Source organism: Apis dorsata, unplaced genomic scaffold (assembly GCF_000469605.1).
Source record: "Apis dorsata unplaced genomic scaffold, Apis dorsata 1.3 scaffold_691, whole genome shotgun sequence".
Taxonomy (NCBI): Eukaryota; Metazoa; Arthropoda; class Insecta; order Hymenoptera; family Apidae; genus Apis; species Apis dorsata.
Genome location: NW_006263870.1, coordinates 41772 through 54355, shown reverse-complemented (window position 1 = coordinate 54355; position 12584 = coordinate 41772). Strand labels below are relative to the sequence as shown.

Below are 12584 nucleotides of genomic sequence, written 5' to 3'. Positions count from 1 at the left end.
GTCGAAAAAGCTTTTCTGTCTTTCATCAAGTGTGCCTGTTATCCGTCGTTGCTTTCTGCTTATCGGTATATATATATATATATATTAAGTTAATAAAATATATATATATATATATTAAGTTAATAAAAAATATATATATAATATATATATATATATACATACTCATACATATATATATATACACACATATATGTCACTGTTGCCAATTAAAGAAAGGTATAATACCGGCGAAGGATAATCGGCTGAATCGTGTCTCGTGCCTCGTTCCTTCTGCTCGGGTTTTGGGTAATAAATGTGAAAAAAATGTGTCAAGAGTGGTAATCGTCCCTTCGTCGACGAAGATCGTCGTCCAGCGAAGCAATCCAACGGCACATCTTAACAAGGATAACGCATGTTTTTCTAACAGAGAAATCGAGCTGCCACCCATCCGCCTGTAGAAGTCTATCCACTTGGTCAATGAAGGGTCCATATTGAAGAGTTGCCAATACTAATCGAGGTTTGAACGATTATGCGGAAAACAATCGAAATCTGAGCATTTCTTCCTTTCCTATTATAAAATTTGATCGTTAACACGCATTAACGACGCGCGATAAATTATTTTAATCGAAAAGATGGAGAATCAAGAGAGATCGCTATTCACTCGGATGCAACCGAGCAGAGATTCGATCCGATTGCAAATCGGGCGAAAAGGGTTCGAGACAGGGAAGGTGACATCAACGACGGAGAGCAGCAAACAGTGCCAAATCGGTGAACGCCATCCCACGAAAAAACATATCAGTCCTACTTCTTCCGGAAAGTATGTGGCGACACCTCGTCCGACGATGGACAATCTAAAGCAATGGGAATTGGTAGAGTGCGGTCACAGTTTGCGAGTAGTGGAAAAGAGAATCGGCGCGAAACCTCGGGAAGAGATGTCGGGAACGGATGTTGATGAACGTATCTCAAGCTTCGCTGGAAGGAAAACTCTTCCTGAGAACATCGCCATCGACGCGAATCTCGAAGAGAAGTTGAAAGCTTTCAAAGACTCGAAGATCGTTCAACCTATTTTGGCGCCTCAACACGAATGTGCCGATGATGCGAAAGTCCCGATTAATCTCGAACTAATCCTGAAACAGCGGAAAGGCCCGGCTATCGAGAGTACGGATATGCTTCAACGATTAGAACAGCAGGTCAAGGCCATCGAAATGGACACTCTTGCAGCTAGAACGCGCCAGTTGGAGTTTAGCTCGGATTTCGAGCCGGAAATTCGATACGCGGACCTTCACCGATACAGGGAACACGAGGATCTACTTCGAAACGTGACGGATAACGAGGCCGAGGGGTAACATTTTCTCTCTCTCTTCTCATCATACGAAATGCAATTATTTCACATCTATGGTATATTCGCAACACGTATTATTCTGGTGTTTCGCTCTCTCATTATCTCTTTTCTTTTTATTTTTTTTTTTTTGTCATTTATATATGTATTTTTCTTAATCATTTTATTTTTTTATTCATTAATTTTATTCTTTTTATCTATTTTATTCTTTTAATCTATCTACCCTCGATTCTTTTAATTCCTGTTCATTTGTCCATTTGTTCGATTATTCGTGAAGCGAAATTGAATCTCTCGTTGTGTATCTATTGAATCGCATAAATCTTATAGAATCGGGCGGGAACAAACGTGTCAAAGACACGATTTAACGTAAAATCGTAGGAAAATCATAAACAACGGAATTAGAATGATCACGGTGAATTACACCGAAAAGGTCTCCATTACACCGAGGAGATGCGACAAGGAATTCGACGGGAAATGCAGGCATCGTTACTAAGAAAGCTTCAACAAAATTATCAAGGACAGCCTCGGACTCGAGGCGGGGACAGGAAGCGGAAGTACTCCTTCGAGCGCAAGCTAGGGTGTCGCAAGCGCGTGTATTGATACAGGCTAACAACGCGAAGAAACATCAACGTCAACAGCAACAGCGACAGAGCAGTGCGGTCAGACCATTGTCAACCGTCACGCAGAAGAGTGCGCAAAATGAGAAGGAGGTAGATATTGTTTATAGTGGACGGCAATTAAATAGAAATAGTAAATTCTTTCAAGAAGGGAAAAAGAGGAGAGGAGGCGATTAAAAGAATGATAGAAAAAAAAAAAGAGGAGATAATAAGTGTTTCTGTTCGAAATTATTTTTCTCTTCTTTGTTTTTTTTTTTATTTTTATTTTTATTCTTATTTTTTATTTCTCTCTTTTATTTTTTATTCGAGTAAATATTGAGCCATCAAATCGAAATGATAAATCGAAAACTATCGATGTTAAAACTAACGTAATCGCAATCCTCGGTTAATCAACCGAGTATAACGCGTATAAGCTTGGTTCACGCACATGATTAGTCACAGTCTCATCCGTTTCAGCTAGAATGACATGGATGGTTTATCTGTCCGTTCGATTATACAAAAATGCATCGTCTATTAATTGTGAGATCCATCATAGTCGATTTACTTTGCATTACATTATTTCATTCTGCATTCTATTTTTCATTTTTCTATTTTCTTTCTTTCTTTCTTTCTTTTTTTTTTTTTTTTTTTTCGATTCGAATCATATTACAATCGTTTCGTCCTAAAATATTCTTCTTAGTATGCGATGATTTAACTTTTTATGTATTAAATCACAATTCCTTGTCAAATCGTGTGATATTCAAAATCATGTCTTCTTACGAATCGAAAAAATTACTTATAATTCGTATCGTATATATAACTCGTGCTACAATATAATAGTTTGTAGCACTCTTGATCTCCTTCGATCTAAAAATAACGTTATAAATTCGGATACGACTGTTTATTGTTTTGGGGTGATCAGCTGACTACGCGAAGACTTAGGTTTCGATCGCATATCTAGTCTGATACTTTTGGTAAGAAAGATTATTGGGAAGCGGGATGGCGGTGGCACTTGTTTCCGAGATTAGCGCATGCGCAAACGTTGTCGTCGTTACGAACCATCGTTGTGTTCATCGTCGTGTCGTCGTGTCGTTGCTGTCGTCCTCATCGTTGTCGTCGTCGCCACCACCACCGCCACCGCCACCGCCACCGCCACCGCCATGATCGCGCGATGGTGGTGAAAGTGGTCTTGGTCGTGATGAACGCGTCGGAGAATTAATTATAAGAGAAGTCGAATAAAGGAGAGTTTTGTATAAACGCTCGGCTTTCAAGGGTAGTTTGCTCGCACGGTAGCAACAGGGGTGGCGGCATTACGCGTATTGATTCTCCTTTCGTGTTCCTCGGCTGTGAACTTCTCTGACCAATAACCGATTCTGTGACGTCCGGTGAACGAAAACGAGAAAGAAGAAGAAAATAATAATCGAGAAGACATCGCATTGGATGTTGGCTACGACGACGATTAACCACCTCTTAAATTTTCCTCATCTTTATTTTTGTCGAATCAAGGGGTCGACGCTTCGACTTTGATCTGTGACCGACTGAAGACGAAGATGCGGTTCGCTCGATCCTCGCATGACCTAACCCGAAGACGAAGGCCGCCAATTGTAATTAGTGACGTCAGACGCATATGCGCTCGCGGCACACCTCCGAAACCTTCGTTTCAATCTTTAATCGCTGCTAACTTTTTTCTTTTCGTTTGAGTGTCATTTCGACTCATTTAACGTCATCAATGCGCACTCGCCATCCTTTTCGCATCTCGTTATTATTAGTGGAAAAATTTTTTAGTGTAATCGGATTGAAATTAATCGAAGTGACTGTGCGAGCAATAAATAAAACTGTGCACCTTCGCTTTTTTCAAGCGAAACTAACTTTCTTAATCAAATATAATAAACAATGTAAATATTATGGCTCTGCTTCTTTTTTGTAATTAATATTCTACAAAGTTTCAACATCTATCTGTTTTAAACGTATATGAAAGAAAATAAGTTTTATTTCATTTTGAATGGATATAATTGTATGATTACGAACTCTAATTATTCGAATTTTTTTTCCCCTCCTTCTTTTCTTATTTTCATTTAAAGATCAATGTTATCTATATTATTTCGGGAAAAAATTTTTAATTATCCTTGATATAATAAAAAAGCCGAGTAATTTATATATGTCGACCAAAAAGAAAAATATTCTTGTACCTGATTATACCAATTCTAAGAGAGAATATATACTTGACGAAAAATCATATATTTTATGTTACCACTTACTGCGATCTTTATCTTTCTTCCGCGATATTTCATATGTGCGTGTATGTATGTGTCATCTGAAGTGATCAAAATTCAGTGTATGCCGCGTGAAAAAATTAATTAGGAAAGAAAACTAATAGGAAGACGAGAATTTCTCGTTTAGGTGTTCCAATCGTTCAAATATTTTTTTGCTAATCTTTAAAATAGAATCGAACAGTCGCTTATTTTCATTAAGTGAAACAGTGTTACGAATAATCAGTTTAAGTTTATCAATACGTAATTATTACGGATCCGCAGAAAGTGATTGACACTCTTCAATTTTCTCGTCTCGATTGCAAGTCGGTTTTTTTATCTTTCAAGACAACGAGGAAAAACCAATCAAACTGGCGGCCTCAAAAGTTGCTGCAGCCTCCTCTTGCAAAATGGTCACTCGTGGCCATACGCGGGTAACTGACCTTAGAGAGATAATTGTAATCGAAATTAATAATTTTTCAAATATTTTTTCAATCTTTAACGATATTTTAAAATTCAATCCCATTAATTCTATAATTCGATAAAATTTTGAAAATATAAAAGGTCAATTAAGCGCGTGACGCTCAACCATAATCGTATAAAATCGAGTGGAGTTTTAAGTAAAATTTTAAAGAATCAGTTCAGATTGTAATATTTGATTGCAAAAACTCGATCGAAACACATTAAATTGGCCACTGATAAGATTTAGTTGTCGCTGCAGCTGTAACGCCGCGCGAAGATCATTATTTCATATAGATATTCTAGATTTTACTAATTAGAAATTATTTACATTTATTACAGACAGGGGATGGCGTGGGAGTGTCGAGTAGCGGTGGTCGACTCTCTTCTCGAAGTCGAACCTCGGAGGAACCCCACATCGGCAAGTACAAATTACTTAAAACAATTGGCAAAGGTAACTTTGCCAAGGTAAAACTTGCCAAACATGTACCTACCGGAAAAGAAGTGGCTATCAAAATTATTGACAAGACTCAATTAAATCCCGGTAGCCTTCAAAAAGTAAGAAATGATTTGGATTATATATTTATTTCATCGAATAAAATGATATTTCGTTACGATATGAATAATGTTACGTGTTATTTCAGTTGTTCCGAGAAGTAAGAATAATGAAGATGCTCGATCATCCGAATATAGTGAAGCTTTTCCAAGTGATCGAGACTGAGAAAACATTGTACCTGGTAATGGAATACGCCAGCGGTGGCGAAGTTTTTGACTACTTGGTCCTACATGGTCGAATGAAAGAAAAGGAGGCTAGAGCAAAGTTCCGGCAAATTGTCTCTGCTGTGCAATACTGCCATCAAAAAAAGATCATCCATAGGGATTTAAAGGCTGAAAATTTACTACTCGATAGCGAGATGAACATCAAAATCGCCGATTTTGGTTTCAGCAATGAATTCACACCAGGCAACAAGTTGGATACTTTCTGCGGATCACCTCCTTATGCAGCACCTGAACTTTTTCAAGGTAGATATGCATAAATTAATTTTCTTTTCTTCCCTTTATTTCTCAAGAATCAATATATTTCGAGATTTGAAAAAATAATACAATAATGATGCTTTTTAGGTAAAAAGTATGATGGACCCGAAGTAGATGTGTGGTCGTTGGGAGTAATATTATACACTTTAGTGTCTGGATCACTGCCCTTCGACGGTTCGACATTGAGAGAATTGAGGGAACGAGTATTACGAGGAAAATATCGAATTCCATTTTACATGTCCACGGATTGTGAAAATCTTTTGAAAAAGTTTTTGGTGCTTAACCCGACAAAACGGGCATCCTTAGAGGTATATGTTCAAACCTATAATATCTTTGAAAATGTACTATATACATTCTATTCTGTTTTTATGCTTTTAGACTATTATGAAGGACAAATGGATGAACATGGGATATGATGACGACGAATTGAAACCGTACTTAGAACCTGAACCTGATTATAAAGACCACAAGAGGATAGGTGAGTCTGCCAGTATGTACATAACACTTACTACTTTTATTGTTTCTATATAAAATATAAAAATGCATGGCTTGATTCTATTATCATTTTATATTGCAAGTTATATTGCTTCGCGTCGCATTATACGTAAAAATTATACATGTTCAAACGTGTGATGTATATTTTCATGAATGACATACGATTTTTACTTAAACCAACGATGGTTGTAACTAAACGATTTTTCCTGTGTACTTATCCCATCTTACTGTCTACGATTTAACAATCATTTCAATCTCTGAATTGAATAATGCACAATTGTAGTAGAAATAATAATAATGAGAATAATAATTATAGAGCATTAGTAGTGAAAAAAGTATGTAATTGCACTTTTTGTATAGCAAAAGCATTAAGCTTCTTTTAGAAATGTTTCTTTTGCATTAATAAATATAAATATAAGTAGGTCTTCTGGATTCATTTCTGTCGTTTTAGTATTTTTAGTGGTTGTGACTATGCCGTTACACCTGTTTGTTTTAGAGGCCCTGGCTAGTATGGGATATACAAGAAGTGAAATAGAAGATTCCTTAGGACAAGCAAAGTACGATGACGTGTTCGCCACGTACTTACTCTTAGGAAGAAAGACAACTGATGTGAGTAGCAGAAAGATTTGGTGATTTACATGGAGAACTATTGTGTATAATATATGATTAACGTAATCAATGAATGGATATAAATTAATAGTTCATTCATTTCATAGCCTGAATCAGATGGCTCACGATCAGGCAGTTCGTTGTCATTGCGCAACATTCCACCGCAAGCTGGTTCAGGTGGTGGTGGAAGTGGAGGTGGAGGAGGAAGTGGAGGAGGCACTGGTGGTGCTGTGCAGAGTCCGTCGCATAGAGGTGTTCATAGAAGTATCTCTGCTAGCAATCCAAAACCGAGTAGACGAGTTTCATCCGGTCTCGAAACGCTTCGTAAGTAAAAATTGTATTATCCATCTATTTATCAAAGATTTTAAATAATTGAATTCAAGTTATATTTGTAAATTTATTATTACAGTTATTAGCAATTATCTGTCCGGATTAAGTGTATAATATTAAATGTATATGTTAACGTGAACCCTAATCGAATTAACGCGAAACTTACTAAATAAAATTAGATTTTATATATATATATAATAAATAAAAAGAATAAATTTATCAACTTTTTATTTTATTATTGCAATGAATTTGCATGACATCCGAATTAAATCGGTCTGTGTTTCAGCAAGAAATTCCCCCGATTTTCAATGTTGTCTATGCTAAAGGATTAGCAATTATAAGGATTTTCATAAAAAAAAATGATTAACATCGATCAAGCTCATATCATTACGCACAAATTTTATTCTATTCGTAAATAATATTTATTTTGTTAGGAGCAGCGCCGAGCCCAGGAAATGCAACGAACCATAATCACGCAACTCCTACGACTGGTGGAACTGTAACTGGAAACACTGGTAGTAATTTTAAGAGACAAAATACTGTGGATGCGGCCACGATCAAAGAGAATACTGCTCGCGTTTCTGCGAGCCGACCTTCGGCTCCTAAAAACAGTCCTGGCCAATTAGATACTAGTGAGTTTTTTTCGTCATCTTGTGATTTTTTTTTTCGTAATTCAACTTATATTTGTCTAATTGTTTTTTTGCGACGTTGTACTTGTGCAAAGCTTTAGCTCTGCTTTAAATAAGATTGTCATAATTTGTAATTCTAATCTATCAAAGTTTTAGTTGAGATTCATACTTTATATGATTTTTTTTCCATTCTTTTTACTTTTTTTTTTTTTTAATATCAATTTTTTCATATTACATTACAAAATATGATTTTAATTTGTAAGACATAATAAGAACGCATGAATATTAATAAATTTAACTCTAGATTAATGTTATCTTGAAATCATATATCAATAATGATTATATTTTTTTCTAATGAACAAACCGACGAAAAATGGAAAGATGCACAATCTATCGCAAGTATCTATAGACAACGATAATAGTTTATTCATTTACACTCATGATATCATTATGCACTATCAATAATCTAGAGTTAAAAAATTATGATTGTAGATGTATATAATTTCAACGTCGCATTTGTGTCTTTTTAATCCTTGCAAAGAAAATCCCAATTTCTTTTATGGATGGAACCAGATGAGACGTTATATAATCTTTACGCGTTTTATTATTTTATATACGATACAAACACATACACATTATTTTTTTTATTTGTACTCGTTGCTATGCTTGTTATAGTATAAGTAAAGTATGCTGCTTTGTTTTGTGTTGAACTATATCTAATGAGGCTTGCAGTGACAATGTTCATTCTAGGCGTGGGTACAAGTCCCGGTGGTAGAGCATGGGCAGGAAAGAGCAACACAATGAATGCAGGGGTAGGTAGTGGTCGGCCTCTTACTTCACCTGCCCCTGGTTCTGTTGGTCGACGTAGTACCATCTCTTATGATCAAGCGAAAACGTCCTCTTCATCTACCGAAAGAACCAACGATACACCCAGGTATAGTGTTATCTAGTTATTTTACATCGTATGTCAATTTAAATAGTTCTTTTCTTTTTTTCCTATGATAAATAAAAGGAATAAAAGAAAATTTCTTTTAACGTAGCATAGAGACTGGATCTGTGTGATCATGTATAACAGCTTTTCTGTATTCTATTTTCATGATGTATAAGAACAATATGAAATTTGTTTATGAATATTTTAGAAATAATTTAAAAAAAAATATTCGAAATAATCTCAATGAATTATACAATCCAGTATCTGCACTAATCGAATGAATGAATTTCTTTAATATGCGCATGGATATGCGCGACTCGGAATCACTTATACGTTATGGCGTTTCGTTATTAACTAAATAATACTTTTCGTTGTACCGTTTACTAACCATAGGTGATTGATTTTTATTTTAATGAATCATATAGAAAAAATCATTTTTATAACAAATGACAATCATTTGATATAACAAAAATCTGTCACGATAAGCCCCAGGGAGTTTCTTTGTTTGTTGCGTTGCTCTAGCATGTTGGCTGCTGCCTGCCAATCGTTCATTGCAGATCACTTTCTTTATGGCTTGACAGATCTACTGAAACAAATGATCTAAATAAACGTATATACATATACAAATGCTTGCTAAAATGATACTGAATCACAATTACATTCACATGTTTCTTTACTCTATTATATTTTACCAACGTATGACTGGATTTACCAGCGTGTGTGTGTATAAAACAGTCATTAACATCATCATACATATGTCCACTATTTATTTATGTTTAGCATCACAATTCTATGTCCCTCATCGTAGAACTTGTCGCGTGCTAAAAATATTAGCTATGCGTGAGTTAGAATTTACATTTATCATCCGTTTACCTATCCTATCGTATTCATAATACAACCATTACATTACATAGTACAACATTCCATTAGTGTTCAATAAATTTCATTGCGTCTTGCTAATTATACCTACTATAATACGATTAGATGGCTAAATTCGCGAATCAACAACAATATTCGGTATCAGTTGATTCGTTGATTTTCGTCTATGCCTTTAATTCTCCTTTTGATCCTTTCTGCCACATTCTATCCTTTAAAAATATCGGAATAGTCAAAGAAGCGTCACAAAGAAATTATATATGAAGACGTTTAAAATTTCAATGACAAAATTAAATTTTTTAAATAGTAAAAATAAAAAGAAAAAAGAAAGAAAAAAATGAATTGAAAAATAAAAAGTACGAGAAGAAAAAAATAAAGATTATCTATGAGAATAAGTATAGGAACTATTTAAAAGTAGGGCCGGGCAGTTTGCTGATTAGTTTTGTACACAGCCTTGGCGAGGGCACTAGACCAACACGGGGTCACACCAAGTCTGCGAGCATCAGTGCAGGTCACCGTTCCTCAAGTGGCGTAGCTCCCAGCGACCATTCACTACTGGACCCTCAACCACGCAACGCCCACAACTCCTTACTCGCCACTGCTGACCCTCTTAGACAGAGGTACAGATCCTCAACGCCTTATCAGCCAACCTCTATTATACAGTCCTCTATTAGATATGCGACAAAAGTCTAACGTGCGTTCTACCGATAATAATCTAATTATCAAATCTTGGATAGGATAGAAAAATATATTTGAAATATATATTTGAAATGATTATACTTCATAAAAAGAATTCAGTCAAGAACGCATTTAAAAAATTGATTTTTAAAATTTTTCAACTCGTATGGAAAATTCATTCGCGCTGATTATAACTGATTTCAATGCTCGGTAGAATTCTACGCTAGACTATTGATGCAGTGTTTGTATTGCAAGAGATTTTCAAATATACATCTTTTTCATTCATTTATTTATTTTCTTCTCTCTTTTGGGCCACTAACTTTCTTAGGATGACTAGAATTTATTTCACGTTCACGTTTCGAAATGAAACACGATAATAAACATGAAATGATATTTGTGTAAACGTTATACAATGTTTCATTCATGATGCAAGTAATCTTTGTAGGTTCTCTAGGATAGTTTTTGGTCATTTATTCATAATCTCTTTCGTTTTCTCTAATTTTTATTTCCAATTTGCATGGATATCATAGTATATTTCTATTCCGATCATTGGTTTTGGTCACCTTCATCTCATTTATTTCCTAATTCCTTCATTTCTAGCACATATTTTTCCGCTATAATTATCACAATATGTTCACACACGAACAAGCAAACACCATTCTACATTCTTTCTTGTCTTTCGTACAATTAACGGGAAACTATAATATGTACGTTACATATGAAGCAGTTTAACATCTCATTTTACTTTATCCGTATACCAATTTGCGTATACTTATTTCGTGTACATATTTATTAAGATCAATGGCAAAAAAGTTAACGAAAGAAATGAAATAATTTCATTGAATATCTAGATACAATCATCACGATATCGATAATCTATCGATAAGATATAATTTTAAATGAAATTTTTGATATATTGTACACATATATTGATACTTAATCTTTAAACAAATTTATTCCTTTTTCTCTATGAATATATATATTCATCGTATATATGTTGATGAAATTACGTATTATATGATAAATTTAATGTAGATAGAACAAAAAATAATCGTACGTTCTTATCGAAACATACGCAAATAAATGTAAACTGTTTCAGTTTCGGTACATTCTATATTCAATATCATTTAACTCTCATTAGCCAAATTAAATTAATTTGTTTAAAATTATGCTTCCTTAGCTCATTCTATCGAAGCTTGTTTTGCAAGACATAGAAAGATCGCTTATGCATTATCTATTCTTATAATTACTCCTTGAACTTCACAGAAGAATTTCTGTGGAAAATAAACGTTTTACTTTATGTCTTAATTTTATTTTTTTGTAATCTATCTTTTGCTTCTTTTATAACAAAGGATGATATACAAAACGAAAACGAAAAATTTTTTGTATGGTGCACAAATTCTTAGCAAAAAAGCTATGGACAAAGCAAATATGTATTTATGTTTATATGTATCTATATATTCATAAATATATATAAGCATATATAAATGCACTAATAAGTATAAATATAATAGTTTTAATACAACACTAAAAAAAATTTTATTTTCAACCAGCTTGGGTGTGTCTCCAAGTAATAGACTGGCAACACCTACAACACCAGCATTTCCTCGAAATGTTCCAAGTCGTAGTACGTTTCATTCTGGTCAGAATAGAGCTCAGCGAAATCATACTCAGGTTTGTAAGTCATAATTTTTTTCGTAATATTATTTATAATCTCGTCATAAAATTATCTAAAAAAAAATGTTTGATAATATGTATATCGATATTTGAATATCCTCATAATTTGTTATAATCTATCTTTATTTATTTAACATGTGATTTTTCATTATATCAATGATTTTTCATCATTGTATAATATTCTATTCCACAAATTTTTTAGGGTCACACGCATACACAGGACACGAATGCAATTAGTCCACTAGCGAGACCGTCCTTCTTCTCCAAATTGTCCTCAAGATTCTCCAAACGGTAAGTTTTCTCGATTCGTACATCCATTTTCTCGATTTATACATCCGTTATATACGTATATCGAAGAAACGGTTTCTCACATTCGACAGCATGCTAGTACATGTACCACTGTAAAGTACCACCGTTCGTCCAGATACATGTCTTATAATCAAATTTCGATCAAATATTTAATCTTAATACTTTTGGAAGGACGACAATCGATCAATCTTTTATAATAAACGATGATTTAAAATTTTTTTCGAAAATGTTAATACTCAATTGTATCGAAAGAACAACTGTACTGATTTGAAAACTTCTTTTCTGCAAAGAATCAAAGAAGGAAAAGAGAAAGAAACGAAAGCGGAAGAAGAAAAAGAAAAAGATAAAAAGATTAAGTGGTACGATAAGTTCGATTCTAATTCACAAAATAAA

The 12584-nt window shown here is 34.2% G+C and overlaps 1 protein-coding gene across 17 annotated transcripts in view; it reads left to right on the top strand.

Moving 5' to 3' along the window:
• Window positions 1-12584, top strand: part of LOC102677904 (serine/threonine-protein kinase MARK2-like) — a 35917-nt gene that overhangs the window by 10353 nt on the left and 12980 nt on the right. For 3 of the 17 annotated variants that reach the window (XM_006622463.2, XM_006622459.2, XM_006622467.2), the window contains exons 1-13: window positions 597-1321; window positions 1749-2028; window positions 4965-5180; window positions 5267-5645; window positions 5745-5965; window positions 6036-6147; window positions 6649-6761; window positions 6869-7085; window positions 7526-7723; window positions 8453-8654; window positions 9980-10147; window positions 11759-11879; window positions 12085-12173. In XM_006622463.2, coding sequence (XP_006622526.2) covers window positions 612-1321; window positions 1749-2028; window positions 4965-5180; window positions 5267-5645; window positions 5745-5965; window positions 6036-6147; window positions 6649-6761; window positions 6869-7085; window positions 7526-7723; window positions 8453-8654; window positions 9980-10147; window positions 11759-11879; window positions 12085-12173 — 3026 coding nt within the window. In that variant the 5' untranslated portion in view covers window positions 597-611. Of the gene's footprint in view, window positions 1-596; window positions 1322-1748; window positions 2029-4964; window positions 5181-5266; window positions 5646-5744; window positions 5966-6035; window positions 6148-6648; window positions 6762-6868; window positions 7086-7525; window positions 7724-8452; window positions 8655-9979; window positions 10148-11758; window positions 11880-12084; window positions 12174-12584 lie in introns of those variants that run through there. The other 14 variants (XM_006622466.2, XM_006622464.2, XM_006622470.2 and 11 more) reach the window with 10 other exon arrangements.